The following is a 19,151-nucleotide window of genomic DNA, read 5'->3' as shown; positions in this document are numbered from 1 at the left end:
TGAATTGATCAAAGAAATGGGGGAAACAAATGATATGATTAGTTGGAAGGTTGAAGGTGTAGAGAAAACGTTTCTAGAAGCTTGTTTACATGAAGTTACGGTCAATGGACGGGAAGGGAGTAGTTTGAAAGCACTATCTTGGAGGAATGTAGCTGAAAAATTAAAAATTGAACATAACTTTATTGCCGACCAAAAACAAATTGAACATAACTTTATTGGGGTCAAATTAAATTTATAGGATTTTTATTTGGATTTTAGTATGCTTTTATGGATTTAAAGATATTTATGTTTGATTTGGATTTGTGTTTTAACTTTGATTTATGCTAAATTTGGATTTTATATGGTGTTTATATTTTTTTATACTTATTTAAGAAATTAATTAGGTTTTTTATAAACAAACACTTGAATTCAATAAAAAATAAAACAAAATAGTAAAATAGTCATTTTAATAATTCAACACAATAGTTCAGAAGTCACAACCAAACAACATGTTAAACATTCAACTCTTAAAATTTTAGACTCTCTTAGAAATTCAGATCTTTTAAAAATTCATATTCTGCCAAACAACTCCTTAGTCACAAGGACCGATGGTGTGCAATGTTTGCTCTAAAGAGACAATTCATGCAAAAATATAGTTTATAAGGACTATTTTAGAAAAAAAAATAAAACCTTAATGACCATTTATGAAATTTTATCTTTTGAATGTAAGGTTAAAAAAATGAAAATAAAATACATATCTCAATAAAATATAAAAATTCGTTAAATTAATTTTAAATAAAAGATATTTTAGAAAAGAAAAGGGAAAAGAATATTATTTTGGGGAGATATGGCATGACCCAATATCGTGAATAAACAGAGCACAAAAGCAGAGGGAACTCAAAAAGGGCCTGTGTGAATTAGGGTTCCATTGACATCGCTCTCTTCACAAATCTCACACTCGCTATCAGCTTTCAACGATCGGCGCCAATGGCGGAGGAAGCATCGACGGGGGTAGTGATTCGGTTCCATGCAGCCAAGGGTTTCGGATTTATCAAGCCAGATGAAGGCGGCGATGATCTGTTTGTTCATCAATCCGAGATTCAAGCTGACGGCTACCGTAGCCTCCAGGATGGTCAGAAAGTCAAGTTTCTAGTTGTTGAGAAGAACAGTCGGCAACAAGCTGTTAATGTTGCCGCTTTAGATGGATCTAACGGCGACAGAAACCGTAATCGCGATGGATACGGTGGTGGAGGTCGTAGAGGAGGTGGCGATGGATACGGATTTAGTCGTGGTGGCGGAGGCGGAGGGTACAATGATGGTGGCGGTTTCAGGGGAAACAATGGTAACGGCGGTGGGTTCCGGAGCGGCGGTGGTGGCGGCGGACGTGAATGTTATAACTGTGGTGGGGTTGGGCATATCGCAAGGGATTGTAGTAGCGGCGCTGGAGCTGGTGGCGGTGGCGGCGGTTGTTATAACTGCGGAGGGTTTGGTCATTTAGCTAGGGATTGTTCTCGCGGACGTGGAGGTAATGGTGGCGGCGGTGGTGGTGGTGGATGCTACACTTGTGGCGAACAAGGGCATATGGCAAGGGACTGTACCTCAGGAGGAGGAGGTGGTGGTGGTGGCGGCGGCCGTGGTTTCTCTAGATCTGGTGGCGGCGGCGGCGGCGGCGGCGGTGGCTTTAGGTCTGGTGGCGGTGGTGGTAACTGCTACCATTGTGGAGAACCTGGACACTTTGCTAGAGAATGCCCAACCAATGCTTGATCAATAAACTAACAAAAGTGTATCCTCGACATTACTATGGGCTTAAGATTTTTGAGGTACATTTGGTTAATTAGTTCTTAGCTTTTCTTTTTTCTTGTTAATTGAACAATACATTGGAAGTCACATTCTAGATCTTGTGTCTTAATCCTATGAATATATTTGGAGGGCAGGTCCTTAATCTCAGTTTTGTTCGTGAAGTTTGATGTTTTCTCCCATGTTACTTCTGTTGATTATGTTATATCAATCTGGTTGATTCTCTACTTCATGTCTTTATGCAATTCAAGAATTGTTTGCAGTTATATTGGATGATCAAGTTTTGATCTTTAGATGTTTATATATGCTTGTTTAATGGTAATTAGCACAAAGTTTCTGATGTGTTAATGTGCATCTTCAACCTTTGATGGATTCTGTTTAAGGTTAGTGCCATTTATTAAATTATTGAACTTTTAAATTCATGTATGTTATTTGAATTTATCACCCAAATGACCACTAAAGTTTGGTAGTGTTTGGACAATGAAATCATTGAGATGGGATAAGATATTGAATTGTTTTTTTTCAAATTTGAATGAAAACACAGGATGTTTTGTCTGTTTAGTGTAAAATGTATCCTTCATGGGACAGTTGTGTTTCTTTATATAAAAAAAAGGGCAAAATTGCATGTCGAGTCCTTAACTTTTGTTTTGCATTCGGACCGTCCCTATACTTTCTTTTTATTGCAAATTTCGTCCCTAGCAGATAGGGGTGAGCATAGGCGGGTACCCGGCTAAATTTGACGGAACCGGAACCAGCGGTTCCTAAGATGTTGGAACCGGTTGTATCGGTTCTCAATATTTTGGAACCGGAACTGGCGGTTCCGGTTCCGGGTAACCACTTTAAAAAAAATTAGAAGAATTTAGTTACATATAATTGTCACGATTAAGTAATAAAAGATCTATTATCGTTAATACATAAACAATTTTATCATGTTCAGAAATTCCCTTCCTCACGATGATACCTTGTCTTATTTTACATATTTTATCATAAAAATAATGCTAATAATTTTGTTAAAATCTGTTGATTCACGAAGAGTTTTATCATATTCATACATGGTAGTTTTCACTGTTTAATAACCAAGTCTCAAAGCCTCAACCTTTTTGTGCTTATGTTGATAAAAGAACTTGGCAATATTAATATCATGTTGTTTAAAGTTTTCCATACATGTTACTGCTTGAGTGCTTAGCATTGATAAAATGAGTTGTTCTTTGTTGAACTTATTGTCCCACATCACAAAAATAATGACGCTATATTAGGAACATAGTTTATATAGTTCACATTCTTCAACACAATCAAAGACACGACATTATATATATATATATATATATATATATATATATATATATATATATATATATAACCTGTGAGAACCATGGTAATAAAATTAATAAAGTTTCATAGTAAAAACTTAAAATTTTTAATCAATTATTTCAAATAAATTATTTTAAATAAATTATTAATTAAGAGATATTTTTTAGTTATATAAAATTAGAGTGATTGATTTAAATAAATACATGAAATTATATCACCTTATAATATATAGTATTTATTTTATTTTTTATTCTAATGTTATTAATTTGATGTAATTAGAGTTTGAAATTTAAAACTTGAAATAAAAAATTAATTATTAATTTAAGACAAAATTGCAAAAATGGTCCCTGTGGTATGCATTTTTTGGGGTTTTAGTCCAAACCTCGACTTTTTTGGATCGGTAGTCCTTATGAACTGGTTTGCTTGTAGTTTTGGTCCATTGGAAAACTAAAAAGACTAAAATACCCTTGAGGAATTTCTTTTTCATTTTTCGTTCATTTTTTTATCTATTTTTATAACTAAAAAATTAAGAAAACTCTCTCTCTCTCTCTCTCTCTCTCTATATATATATATATATATATATATATATATATATATATATATATATATATATATATATATATATATATATAAACCCAGGTAGAAGATAGTGGATTTAAATTCATTCCATCCCCCTCGTTCTCATCCTCGTTCTTCAACTTATGTCCTTACTGGTGCTTGTTAGCAAGAAGCATGCTCCAATATGATTGTATTGACTGGATTGTGTTTGTAATTAACAAGGGAAGCAGAGAAAGAAAGGTGATAGATCTGATCGACTTTAAGTAGTAAGGGCTCAACAAAATCGTGTCAAATTAGCTCAAATCTAGGGTTCTAGAGCACCCACTTATCGACGGAGGCAGAGATGGGTGGTTTTATTGGCTGGAATACGAAGAGAGGAAGAAGATGATGATGTTCGTAAGGAAGAAGACGGGTGCGTCCCCAACCACTTACAGAGACAAACTCCTCTGTAGACCTTCTTCATTTTCTTTCCTATTTCTTCTCCACTACTTCAGGTGAACATTTGACACCCCAAACATTGATCTGGGATTCGCATTCCACATTCTCATAGATTTCATGTTCCACCGGCGACAACTGGCTCTAAGAATTTCCGATTACTGTTCTTCCTCCCTACCCTTCACAACGAAGATGACTATGCAAGGGAGGTAAAACCCACGATTTCCTCGCATTACATACAGATAATCCAACATAATCTTTTTGGACCAAATCAAATTCGAAGGAATTAGAATTTGGGGATGAAGCGTAGGGTTTGGGTAGGTAATAAATCAAACAATCTTCAAGGTTGTTAATCTTGCATAAATGAGCCTCCAACCAACAATTTATCATTGATGTTCCTTGTATCAGATGTTATGAGTTCATGTGGTTGATGGGATAACCATAAAGAAGAAGTAGAAGATGAGTTTAGAGGATGAACACACACACAAACACACTTATTTCGAGTATGAACCCAATGTGAGATTTCCGATGAGAGATGGTGATCTACAGGTAACAACAGTGATGAGAGATGGCGCGGGAGGAAGAAGTAGACGACAGTCGTGTGGTGAGGGGGGAAGGAAGAATCGTCGATGATGATGGGTTATTCGAGGGTGAGATCATCGAAAATATTGAGTCTTTAGTGGTTTATTTGAGAGAGAGAGAGAGAGAGAGAGAGTTTTCTAAATTTTTTTAATTATAAAAATAGATAAAAATGAAAAAAAATGAAAAAGAAATACCTCAAGGGTATTTTAGTCTTTTCAGTTTTCCGAGGGACCAAAATTACAAGCAAACCAGCTCATAAGGACCACAGATCCAAAAAAGTTGATGTTTGGACTAAAACCCCAAAAAAATGCATACCATAGGGACCATTTTTGCAATTTTGTTTTAATTTAATGTAATTAGAGTGGGAAATTTAAAATTTAAAATTTAAAATGGAGAGAATTAATATGTTGACATTAATGCGGATTTCTAATATTGTGACACTTGTCAATAGGAGAATAAACTTATTTATTTATTAGAATATATATATATATATATATATATATATATATATATATATATATATATATATATATATATATATATAATCGGTTATGATGGGTGCCCGGCGGGTAGCGGTTCCAAAAAAATGAGAACCGAAACCGGAACCGCTTAAGTTTGTTCCAAAAATTTAGGAACCGGAACCGGAACTGGCAGTTCCGAGGCGGTTCCGGTTCTGAAAGCGGGTACCCTGTTCCGATGTTCACCCCTACTAGCAGACATGAAATGACTATTATAATTATACCCTTATATACATATTTTTTTAGTTTTTCATTGTTGTTTTATTTTTTTAATAATAATAATAATAATTTAGATGGGACCCACCACAATTCACCCCTATCTTTTTTTTCACATGCTACCTCTTTCTCTTTTCTCATCTCATCGGCCACACAATCACCTATGACATCAACTTGTGGCCGATACCGTATCATCACCCCCGACAACCACATCTTATTTTCGGTCACGCCATATCGTATTTTCGGTCATCGCAACACCACTGGAGAACTGATTAGCCCACAAACATGTGAAATACATTTCTAAATTTCACCTCTATCTGGAAATCAATTCCGGAAATTAAATCAATTTAAAACACTCAATTGAATCTTTGTAGTTGTGAATTCGAATTTTCATAGACTCGATTGAATTCGACTCCATAACCCTAATTGGAACCATTGAATTCGATTCCATAACCCTAATTGGAACGACTGAAGACATAGCCAAATGAACAAGACACGCTTTCATGATTGAGAACACATAATCATAGGGAATAGAGATTGAACTGGACACAATTTCACAATTGAATTTGATGATTTAGGGCGTGTTCGGCACGAAGCGTTTAGGAGCGTTTGAGAGCTTCTAGCTCCTAACGTTTGACAAAACGCTCCGTTTTGAACAGAAAGCCTTGTTTGGCACTACAAGCTTCTGTTGGATTAGTGTCTAAGTCCATAACTATTTTGGTATGTACTTGACCCGATTATGAGCATGGTCCTTTTGGGTTGCCTTCATCATAGCAATATGTAGGATGAATTAAGGAGAGAAAGGTTTAATTATGATTTATTAATATATTATAAGAATAATATATTAAATGAGAAATCATATTGTTTAATCAATATTAGTCAAGAATTAATTAAGATTTAATTTTGTGGCTAAAAGAGATTAATTAAATTAAGGGGACTGATATTGTAATTATAAGATAGTTACAAAGTTGGGCTTAGGATCCATTAGATGGCAATGGACGAATTCTATATGGAGGTCCATAAAGAAATCGTCCAAGGGCCTTCTGGAATGGTCCATTGGACTGCTTAAGGCCTAAGCAGTCAGATTAGGGTTTCCTAGTTGAAAACCCTAATAGCCTACATGTATATAAAGGACCCCTATGCCCCAAAAACGTGGTGAACTAATCCTTTAGGGTTTCCAGCCGTTTTTGGTGCCTCCTCTCTCTTCTCTCCTTCATCCAATTGCTTAGTGGTGTTTGTGACTCCATTAGAGGTGCAACACTTGAAGCACTAAGCTTTCTGAAGCCAATGATTGATTGTTATTGCTATATAACAATCAAAAGTAAGATCTAAATCCTAATTTCAGTTATAGTTTATTAGATCTAGGGTTTATGGCTTTGGATTATCAATTGCATGTTTATTAGACAAACTAGATCCAAAGCTATTAGGGTTTGCATGTACACCATAGGATTGACGTATTGCTCGAAACCCATCAGTTGTATCAGAGCCTAGGGCTGTTTGTTAGTGAATTTGATGCTTATTTGATCGAATTTTGGCTGAAAATCGATTTTTTGAGGTTTTTCGACTTGACTCGCCGAGTCAACTGGGTGACTCGCCGAGTCCATAGTGAACTCGACGAGTCCAAGCCTGACTCGACGAGTCAGAGGGTCAGATGGAGGATTTTTCGGGTTTCTTGCCTATTTTTGCTGTGGGATAATTACCAAAACGTTTTTTATTGATAGAAATCGGATTTTTATGATATTGGGTGATTATCTTCGCCAAAATAAAAGATAATTTCATATTAATTGAATAATTACTTCCTTATATGATTAAATTTAATTATTTGAATTATTTGGTGTATTATCTTGCAAGAAATTAGACTAGGTCAAAACTATATAATTGCCTTATTTGAATTGTTGATCTAGAATGTTCTTGACAAAGCTTGAATCGTTTCAAATTACTCCCTTTAAGTTTTATAGTTTAAATTTGAACTTAAAGGTTTTGTTTTTGAAATTTAAATAGTTAAACCCTAATGTTTTGAAATGTTTCAAAACTTGCCCTCAAGTTTTGGAATTTAAAAGTTGATTAAAAGTTTAATTTTGAAATGTTAAATTCTAAAAACCCTCGTATTTTTTGAAAAAGTTCAAATTACACCCTTATGGTTTTATTAATTAATTAAAGTGTATAATTAAAAAAGAGTTAATAATTCCATAAAGTTTTGGTTTACATTTAATTAAATTAAAAGTATAATTTATTAAATTAGACCACCTAGTATTTTAAAAGTGTAAAATACACCCTATACTATATATAACATTAAAAGTCTAATATTATATATATGTATGAGTAAACAGTCAGTCTTACCGTTAGTAGGCCTCATTCACGAAGCTGATCTATAAGGGGTGTTTAAGGAAATTGCCTATAAAATGACGATTGAATGGGTATCCACACTTACCCACCGCACTCTTGACTAGTGGAGGGTCGTTAGCCGAACGGGTAGGATAGGACGAAACCTTCCATTATAAGTATAATGAAGTACAAAGTAACTAAATGCTTTTATAAATTCCCAAATCATAGTTACTTTAGACAAAATGTGAAATTGTATGCTAATCCATGGAATTACACTTCACACCCTTGCCAAACGTTAGTGGAGCGTGCGTGGTTAACCGGCACACTAATTTGGGGTTGACATTGGTTGTGAAGGGTGGCTCGATGTTTATCATAGATCAATGGAGCATGTGTGGTTAACCGGCACATTGATTAGGTGATAGTATCATTGAGTGCATCACGTAGATACGTATGGTTATTCACACCTTGTTTGTGATCCTCGGCATCCCAGTCGCAAATTTGAAGGGCATAATCGAGATTAAACATGCCATTGAAAAGTTCAATGAATCTCAAAAGATCTAGGAGTTTCAATTCATTTAAAACTTAAACTTCATTTTTGTTTTTCATGGTGGGAATTGGTAAATTGTCATTTACCTACCTTCAAATATTCTGCAACTAGATTACGACATCCCTCTTCTAGGTTGTAGAGTATTGTGTTGGATCCTAGCCTTGATGTTTCGTTTGGGTGTTACATCAAGGATTCTAATCAACTTGACTTGAATTTCTCCCGTTTTGTAGATGTCTAAATCTTACAATGGTCTTCCCAAGTCCCTTGGAATAAGCTTTCCAAATGAAGATGACGTTCCACTTCCTCCACCTCCTCCAATTATTCTCCCTAACCCACAAGTTTAAAGGCTTGAAAAGTTCAAGCTCACTCAAGCCCTATTGGCAAGTAAACACGAAGATGGGAAACCTGTGTGTGCACACGTCTTGGAGATAAAGTCACAAATTGACAGGTTAAAGATGTTGGGTGTCGAGATTTCAGGTGAGTTGGCTGTTGACTGGGTTCTTCAGTCGCTTCCTGAATCATATAGTGAGTTCGTTAGAGAGTACTATATGATGGACCATGACGTGACCCTCATTGATTTGACCTATTTGCTTATAGCTGCTGAATCAGCAATGATTTGGCGTGCTGATCAAGAAAATTTGTCTAGTGAATCAAACTCCCAAACTTCAATGGACATTAAAAATGGTGTGACAACCCGAAATTTCTATTCTTTACAACATTTCAATTCAATAGAAGTCAGAATAGTTTCTGCTAACTTTCAAGCTTTTTGGAATAAGTTCGAGTCTTTTTAAGTTAGTACTTCAGGAAATACCAGGAGAGAGGATGCTCTAGGGTTTATTGTGCAACAATAAAGTCCCAAAGCTCCAAGAGTTTGGAGTTTACGGCCTAAACAAAGGTGTTTACGGCCGTAAACCCTAAATTGGAGGTATATATATGACACTTAGTCATTATTTACCATTTTTCACAAATTCAAGATCCAAACTCTTTTCTCTCTCAAGTATCATCCAACAATTCTTCAAGATCTTCAACTTGTAAGTGTTTCTAGCCCTATTAAGTTGATATATTACTTAATCTAGTGATTTAACACACTTCCATCTGTGAAATCATTCCAAAAGGTTAGATCTTGAAGTTTCACCAAGAACACCAAGAACACACACTAGTGTTCTTGGACTTTTAGCACCTTTTCAAGCCTCTATCTTGTAAGTACTTCTACCCTAGAGTATAATAAGGCTTGTTACACTTCTATACATCAAGAAAACACCAAGGAAACCAACGATCAAAGGTGTTTACGGTCCAAGAACACCTTGGACCGTAAACCCTAAAAAGGGTGCCAAAGTGTGCTCTAGTCCCTTCTAAGCCTTGGAAACTTGCATAGATCCCTTCCCTAATGAGTTCAGTACATGAAAACATCAAAAGACCATAAACCATTTGGGTTTACGGCCGTAAACCCAAAGGCAAATGGTCCAGGGACCGTAAACTCCATTTAGGAGTGATATGGTGCCCTAATCGCTTCCATAGGCTTATACTTCAAGTGGAAATGCTTCTAAGGACTTGTAGAACTTCAAAACAACTCATGGTCAAAGAAGCATGAGTTTACGGCCATAAACTCATGGGTTTACGACCGTAAACTCAATGAGTTATGGTCACAAAACCGTAAACTCATATAAAGGGTTCCCTTGAACCCTAAACTCAATAGCAATGTCCTACAACATTTAGATGCAATCCTTAGCACTTATAACACTTATATAAGGTGTTTTTCATGCCCTAGGATGTCTTAACTTTGTTAATTAGTTGTTTAAAGACTAACTGGATACATATATGTGTTATTATATCTTAACTACGATCATTGAGTGTGTACAAGTCTTCACTTGACACCTAGCATCCTATACATTCCGTTCATCCAAACCACTCACTACAGGTGAGTTCATACCCCTTAATTAACCTTTTAAATGTTTTTAAATGCTTTTATGGGGGGGGGGAATACAAGTTGAATTATTATAGTTATTATATCAATCACATGTGATTAATAACTACCAAACAAGTAGATTTCTTACTTTTCAAACTGTGTTACCAAACTGTTTTACTTCAAACTGTTTTACAAACTCCTTTTCATGTCAAATACTTTTACTTAAATTCTTTTAAACTTATATTCTGTTAAATGTGTATCTATATAGATATAGTTATATAAGTAGGATTGAAAGGGCTTAGGACTGATATCTCACCTTACTTCCTGTTCCTTGTTTGGTTGTGGACTTAGGGTATTAGGGTTATCTGTCCGAAGGTCGTTTGAATCCTAGTTATATATTATGTATATGTATATAGTTACAAAGGTTCTTTCTTTCATTCAGCTCCATACCTTTGGGTAGCAAGGGTATACAAACATGTTCCTACATTACTAGTAAGCTACTATAGGAGTAGTTTAGGAGGATACTAAATCTATTACTAGAACAATGAAACATACAAAGAGTCAGTTCATACATGAAACAATACCATACAGAGTAGATAACAAACAATACCATACAGAGAAAGAGATAACAAACAATACCATACAGAGAGAACATACAGGCTAGACAGAGATAGAACATACAATACAACTAGCACATTCATTACATATACATTATTACAGTTATGTGAGCCACCTAACGGGGCATGGCACTACCTGCCATGACCGTTTTTGTATCCAGAATCTCCTTAAATGGGGAGCGTATGAGTTTGTGTATAGATCTATACTGGATTGACTATCCTACACCTTGCTGCTCGCTACAGTGGGACTTGCAAGTCTACGGGTGCCAAACGTCATTTCTTACGACGTCTTACATCGTCGTTTTTCTATTGAGTCGGTAGCAGGATACAAGCTGATCACATGGTACTTTAAATAACAATTGGTTTAAAGTAGTTAGTACAGTAGTAGTTACTTAATACAACACTACAGTACTATATCATTTTCCCATTACATTTACTTTGTGTTATTCACACAATAAACAATAATGTAAAAACTATATTTTTGGTTAATGATAGTCGGATTTGGGAAAATACACACTCTTACAAGAGACACACACACAAATACTAGATGCCTTGGTAGAAGGCTACTTTTAGTAGGAAACATAGGGTTTTCTAGGAGAGTTCAAACAATTACAACTTTTTACAAACATATACAATTACAAACTTACAAAACACTTTCATAGAACTACAGACACTAATATACTTATGATCTCACCAGCTTTAAAGCTGATAAACTCTTTCAAAATAACTTGTATTCTCAGGTCGCCAGTAGACAGGTACCGGAGCCAGGTTTTTGCGAAGATGGAGCTCGTTCAAGACTCATCTTTATTTTGATGTATATTATTTTTGGTGTCTATATAACTTGACAGAACACACTTGTATGAAATTATATTTGATGGGTTATGGGCATTCTAACACTCCTAAGTGTACATGCAACCCTAAATACCTTGGATCTATGTTTTCTCTATTATACATGCAATTATGAACTTTCCAAGGTATTACCCTATCTAGCATACAATACTTGATACTTGGGTAATCAAATGGATAGAATACATACCTTTGTTTGATGTAGGTTGTCTCCATGAATCTTGAGTGCTTAGTGCCCCAAGTGTGACACCTCAAATGGTTCACACAACACCAAATGCACATGGAATGACTTGAGAGAAATGGAACACTCCTTGAAATCGTCTAGCCCTCATATTCACACATTAGTGCACGATTTCTTGAGCCATGGGATTCTTTTATATGGTGGTTATTAAGGTTACACCATGTAACACATAACTTTACCCATTCCTTATGCTTCATGGATTTTAACCTCCATGGAGTATCCATGGGTCACCCCATGGACTTAGTCCAACATAAGGAATCTTGGATCACAAGCCCACATATATAAGAATGAATGATTTACACAATCAACCCATATATTTAATTAGTCTCCTTTTGATCACTTAATTAATTCCAAATTAATTCTTGATCAATACTAATTAAATAACCTTATTAATATATTAGAACTTATAATATATTAACCAACCTTAAGTGTTATTTCTCTCATTATAGTCTATCCAAATGCATGATGCCATGCAACCCAAATGGACCATGCCGGGTCGGGTCAAGTCTTACCAATTATAGTTATGGACTTAGACATTAATCCAACAATATTATTAATGCAATGGATGATGTTGTTGCTTGTTTACTACTTTGCATTGTTGTGATACTGTACATGACATCCTCCACCCCCGAACGATTCCGCCGTTCCGGTTTTGGGGTGTGACAGATTGGTATCAGAGCATTGTTTATAGTGAATCGAGTGTATCAACCCATAAAAGATATACGAACTATAAACACAGCGAGATTAAAATACTCTGATAAAGAGTTTATACTTTTAAATAATAAAAAATTTAACCAAGTATACATACCTGCATTAATACTAAAATCAGTGTCACTAGGACAGAAGAAAAGTATTACGATTGTTGGACAGCACAAGTAGACTTAGAGACATATGGTCAACCCTGGGAAGATGTAGCCTGATCAACTACATTATCCGAGGAGTGATTAGCATGTGCCTAAGTGTGGTTGTGAGGTTGCAACAAGTCTAAAAACTTACCAACACTTCTACAACAAGAACAGTAGAACAGAACATAAACTTAAAATACTATAGGAGTATTTTGTGTGACTATTAATTTCTTATCTGAGAACTAAAAAGGTCTTTATTGGTATGTCAATAGTTGCGGGGTGGATACATTAAGGTTATAGGTAACTAGGATGGCATAGACTTAGAATATGTGATATTTGCTCTACTTCCTGTTCCTTGTTTGGTTGTGGGCTTAGAGTTAGGGTCACTTATTCGAAGGTCTATCCTGTCTAGGTTACCTATGACTGGTATGCACTACGTAAATGTTGGAGTAACTGATAAAGATCATCTTATAATTATCTAGTTAGTTCGTCTATTAATTATTTCCTTATCCCTTTTCTCGCGTAGATAAAATGGCTGGATTCCATTTTCCCAGAGACCCGTACTATCCCAACAACGGCAATGCAGGATGGCTGGGTGAAGAGCCAGAAGATGATCACCCAATCCCTTTGGATGATCACGAAGCTGAAGGCTTTTCTGATGGTTCTGACTCAGAGCCTGAAGTCAACAACCTACCCCCAGCTGCTCAAGACCCAAACCTGAACCCTCGTCCAGCATTTCAAGGACCCACTCCTCTGTGGGCCACAAACTTGAACAGATGGAGTCAGGAACAGGGTCAACCCATACCCTACAATGGAGGCAGAAGCTTCTACAACCTCACTGAAGGAGGTTCAGCTGACAGGGTCCTACCCATAATGGTCTGTAGGATTGCTCGGAACACCGATCAAGGTCGAGCAGCTATCGACCGAGTAGTGGAGATTGACGCCAACTCTGGCGTTAACACCGTCCGCATTCACCAACTTGAGTCTGCTCATGAAAGGACTCAGGTCCGCAATGCAGTTCTGCAAAGGGAACTTGCTGAAACCCAAGCTGAAGTTAGGGAACTTCGAGCTCAGCAAGCAAGATCTGATAGGCGTGTGAGAGACATAGAACGCCTTCTGTCGGATTCAGGAACTCACTCTAATAGTTCTCGTCGCCGATAGAGTCTTATCGACTTCTCTTTTGGATATAACCTAGTTTGTGTAAAAACTCTAGTCTAATTTCCTATCTTTGTAAATCTTAGACTCGTTCGGTCTTGTTTTGGTAGTAGTCTGTCAAAATTTTCCATCTTGGTTGATGTAAGACCTACTTCTAGGTCATTTTTCCCGAACTCATTACATCTGTAATCCCAGTATAAATGACAGATATCTAATCTTATGGAAATCAATATCCAATTGCTATCATCTATTAGTACTAGATCTTCATTCAATCATACTATTCAATCGTGCTATTCACTTGTGCTATTGGGCTATGGAGAGTTAGTCCATGAGTCATTCTTATCTACTTCCTATTAAATTCTTATCAATATCTTCATCTTTCTAATCTTATAGTTAAAAGATGCCCCCACGTAAATCAACAAGACGCGATCCTCCCGCACCGACACCACCTGCTCCTCAATTCGATACAGCAGCTCTAAATGCTGCTGTAGCTGCGGCTGTGGCTACAGCCATGGCTCAATATCATTCCTCAGGTTCCACTGGAGGAGGAACCCCTATCCTATCTACTCATGGTGAAATCCCGGTGCGCTTGAGAGAGTGCTCCTATAAGGACTTCACCAACTGCAAGCCCAAGTCTTTTAGAGGGACTGGCGGAGTCATTGCCCTCTCGCAATGGTTCGAGAAAACCGAATCGGTTTTCGAGATCTGCTCCTGCCCAGAAGGGAGCAAGGTCAAGTTCGCTACTTGCACCTTCGAAGACAAAGCCCTGACACGGTGGAATAGCCATGTCAAGTCACTATCTCTAATAGTGGCTAATGCTCTGGGATGGGAAACTCTGAGAGATCTAATGATTGAAGAGTACTGCCCGAGGGGCGAGATCCAAAAGCTGGAGGAGGAACTGTGGAGCCTAACCATGAAGGGCTCCGACGTAGTCTCTTATACCGCCAGATTTTGTGAACTGGTGGCCCTCTGTCCCAACATGGTTCATACTGAGGGAAAGAAAATCGAGAGATATATATGGGGGCTGATGCCACCATACCAGGGAAATGTTTTGGCATCACACCCCACTACATTTGATAGTGCCAAGCGATTGGCACAACGGCTCATAGACCATGGGGTTCGTAACCCGGCCGCAACAACAACCCTGGCCATCTCAGAACCCGCCAGAACCGCTAATTCCAAGCGGAAGTTTTGGGATGACAAAAAAGAAGGAGGCTGCCAAAAAGCAGCAGATCGTGGCAATACATGTTGCAATAGCACCTGCCGCTGCTGCTCCAGTAAGGCAATACGCCAGAAGTTTGCCCAAGTGCAACAAGTGCAACTTCCACCACACAGGAGCCTGCCGGGAAATGCAGTGCTCGAACTGCAACAGGAAGGGGCACACTGCCCGTTTCTGTAAAGCTCCGGCGAGACCACTCAACCAAGTCCCCGGCGCTGGTATGGGCCAGGCTTGCTACAATTGTGGCGACGTGGGCCACTACAAGAGGGACTGCCCAAAGGCAGGGAAGTCTGGTAGAGTTGGAAGAGTTCTGGCCATAGGCCACGAGGAAGCGGTTGCCGCCCCCACAGTGGTCACTGGTACGTTTCTCCTCGATAACTCATATGCATGTATACTATTTGATAGTGGAGCGGAGAGGAGCTTCGTGAACCAAAGATTTGCTCATTTACTTAAGCAAAAATCACGAGCACTCAAAGAACCGTTCACTGTAGAAATGGCTAATGCAAAGACAGAGAGCACTAACAGTATATTCATAGGGTGTACCCTAACTTTAGATAGCCATTCATTTTCGATCGATCTCATGCCGGTATCTATTAAAAGTTTCGACGTCATCATCGGCATGGATTGGTTGAGTCTTCATCGTGCCGACATCATGTGTTATGAAAAGGTTGTCCGCCTTAATCTGTCGTCTGGCGAAACTCTAGTAGTATATGGCGACAAACCCGGCACGAACCTCTGTATCATCTCGAGCATTCAAGCTCAGAAATTCTTGCGAAAGGAATGTCGCGCATTCCTTGCTCATGTGGTCGATGTGAGCCAAGAAACAAAAGACATTCAGAACATTCCAGTGATACGCGACTTTCCCGACATCTTTCCAGAAGAACTCCCAGGATTACCTCCGCAACGACAAGTTGAGTTCAAAATCGACTTAGTTCCAGGGGCTACCCCCGTAGCCAAATCGCCCTATCGTCTAGCACCTGCAGAGATGCAAGAACTGTCTTGTCAACTTAACGAACTGCTCAGCAAAGGCTTTATAAGTCCAAGCTTCTCACCTTGGGGAGCTCCAGTCTTGTTTGTCAAGAAGAAAGACGGATCGTTTCGTATGTGCATCGACTACAGGGAGCTCAACAAACTGACCGTCAAAAATCGTTATCCCTTGCCTCGTATCGACGATTTATTCGACCAACTTCAAGGGGCGAACTTCTTTTCAAAAATCGACTTAAGGTCCGGATATCACCAACTACGAGTGCTAGGGGAGGATGTTCCGAAGACAGCCTTCCGAACTCGTTATGGGCACTACGAATTCGTAGTGATGCCGGTCGGATTAACAAACGCGCCCGCAGTATTCATGGATTTAATGAATAGGGTGTGTCGTCCTTACTTGGATCAGTTCGTCATCGTTTTCATCGATGACATACTTATCTACTCTCGTAGTAAGGAGGAGCATAGTCAACATCTGCGACAAGTCTTAGAAACTCTACGTTCGGAGAAGCTCTATGCGAAGTTCTTGAAATGCGAATTTTGGATCCGACGAGTCGAATTCTTAGGGCACGTAGTTAGCGAAGAGGGAATACACGTGGACCCTTCCAAAATTAAAGCCATTGAGAGCTGGTCAGCACCGAAGACGCCTACAGAAATTCGTCAATTTCTAGGCCTCGCTGGCTACTACCGCAGGTTCATTCAGAACTTCTCCCGCATAGCGAAACCTCTTACAACACTGACCCAGAAAGGCGTGGCCTTTGACTGGGAAGAGAAGCAGGAGAGACCGTTCCAAACGCTCAAACGAGCCTTGTGCACCGCACCAATACTATCCCTCCCCGAAGGGATAGAAGACTTCGTCGTCTATTGCGATGCGTCAAATCAAGGACTCGGATGTGTTCTGATGCAGCGAGGTAAGGTCATTGCCTATGCCTCGAGACAGCTGAAGACACACGAGGTCAACTACACTACCCACGATCTGGAACTAGGAGCAGTTGTGTTTGCTCTGAAGATCTGGAGACACTACCTGTACGGTACAAAAAGCACAATCTTTACAGATCACAAAAGCCTACAACATATATTCGACCAGAAGGAGCTCAACATGAGACAACGACGGTGGGTCGAGCTACTCAGTGATTACGAATGCGAAATTCGTTATCATCCGGGTAAAGCCAATGCAGTAGCTGACGCCCTAAGTCGGAAAGAATATTCCGGTCGTAGAGTCAAGTCATTGACTATGACTATCCATTCACACTTGTCCACACAAATTAAGGAGGCTCAGCTCGACGCTTTGAAACCTGAAAATGTGGCAGGTGAATCCCTGAGAGGAATGGATAAGAACTTGGAGGTTAAGAGTGGCGGAGCTTATTATCTCATGGATCAGATCTGGACCCCGAAACTTGGTGGTTTCAGAGACTTGGTCATGAACGAGGCGCACAACACTCGTTATTCCATCCACCCAGGTTTAGATAAGATGTATCTGGATCTTAAAAAGTTATACTGGTGGCCTAACATGAAAGCAGAGATTGCTACCTTCGTAAGTAGATGCCTTACTTGCGCCAAGGTCAAGGTCGAATACCAGAAACCCTCAGGTCTACTACAACAGCCAGAATACCGGAATGGAAGTGGGAGCGGATCACTATGGATTTCATAACCAAGTTGCCCAAGACAACGGGTGGACTTGATACCATATGGGTCATCGTCGACAGATTGACCAAGTCCGTACACTTCCTGCCTATCAAAGAAATAGACAAGATGGAGAAGCTTACAAGAACTTACATTAGGGAGATCGTACGACTGCATGGTGTTCCGATATCCGTTATCTCGGACAGAGATAGTAGATTCACTTCGAGGTTCTGGCAGTCGTTACAAAGTTCCCTAGGAACTAGGCTGGACATGAGTACAACCTACCATCCGCAGACAGACGGGCAAAGTGAGAGGACTATCCAAACCTTGGAAGATATGCTGCGAGCCTGTGTGATCAACTTTGGGAAAGCATGGGATACTCATTTACCCCTTGTCGAATTTTCCTACAACAACAGTTATCACACAAGCATAAAGGCTGCTCCATTTGAGGCCCTCTATGGCCGCAAGTGCAGGTCCCCTCTGTGCTGGGCTGAGGTGGGTGATACCCAGTTAGCTAAAGGACGAGTTCCTGAAAGCACTCTCACAGGTCCGGAGATCATTCGGGAAACGACAGAGAAGATCGTTCAAATTCATGAACGATTGAAAGCCTCTAGAGACTGACAGAAAAGCTACGCTGATAAACGAAGGAAACCGTTGGAATTCCAGGTGGACGACCGTGTTCTATTGAAGGTCTCACCCTGGAAGGGATTGATACGCTTCGGAAAGCGTGGAAAGCTAAATCCAAGGTACATAGGGCCTTTTGAGATTCTCACAAGAATCGGCCCTGTAGCTTACAAACTTAACTTACCGTGCGAGCTCAGTAACGTACATTCTACTTTCCACGTCTCGAACCTGAAAAAGTGTCTGTCCGACGAGACTCTTGTAATCCCGCTCGACAAGATCGAGATCAACGAGAGCCTCAACTTCGTGGAAGAACCAGTAGAGATCATGGACCGGGAGGTCAAGCAAACGAAGCAAAGCCGTATCCTGATAGTGAAGGTTCGCTGGAACGCCAAGCGAGGACCTGAATTCACTTGGGAGCGAGAGGATAAGATGAAACTGAAATATCCTCTTCTTTTTACTTAGTTATTTGTAACTACTTATTTGCTTAAACTCTAATTTCAGGACGAAATTCCTTCTAAGGGGGGGATGATGTGACAACCCGAAATTTCTATTCTGTACAACATTTCAATTCAATAGAAGTCAGAACAGTTTCTGCTAACTTTCAAGCTTTTTGGAATAAGTTCGAGTCTTTCTAAGTTAGTACTTCAGGAAATACCAGGAGAGAGGATGCTCTAGGGTTTATTGTGCAACAATAAAGTCCCAAAGCTCCAAGAGTTTGGAGTTTACGGCCTAAACAAAGGTGTTTACGGCCGTAAACCCTAAATTGGGGGTATATATATGACACTTAGTCATTATTTACCATTTTTCACAAATTCAAGATCCAAAC

General features: G+C 38.9%; 1 protein-coding gene across 1 annotated transcript; it reads left to right on the top strand.

Moving 5' to 3' along the window:
• The first annotated feature begins 831 nt into the window (after positions 1–831).
• LOC145166744 (cold shock protein 2-like) lies at positions 832–1,926 on the top strand. Its single transcript, XM_079085774.1, has one exon. It carries the CDS (start codon positions 967–969, stop codon positions 1,741–1,743), a length of 777 nt encoding a protein of 258 aa, XP_078941900.1. The 5' UTR covers positions 832–966; the 3' UTR covers positions 1,744–1,926.
• Positions 1,927–19,151: the final 17,225 nt, after the last annotated feature.

Source organism: Lactuca virosa, chromosome 3, assembly GCF_052849685.1.
Source record: "Lactuca virosa cultivar CGN04683 chromosome 3, Lactuca_virosa_CGN04683_v6, whole genome shotgun sequence".
NCBI classification, from domain to species: Eukaryota; Viridiplantae; Streptophyta; class Magnoliopsida; order Asterales; family Asteraceae; genus Lactuca; species Lactuca virosa.
The sequence above is the reverse complement of the archived record's forward strand: the minus strand, read 5'-3'. Positions and strand labels throughout refer to the sequence as shown.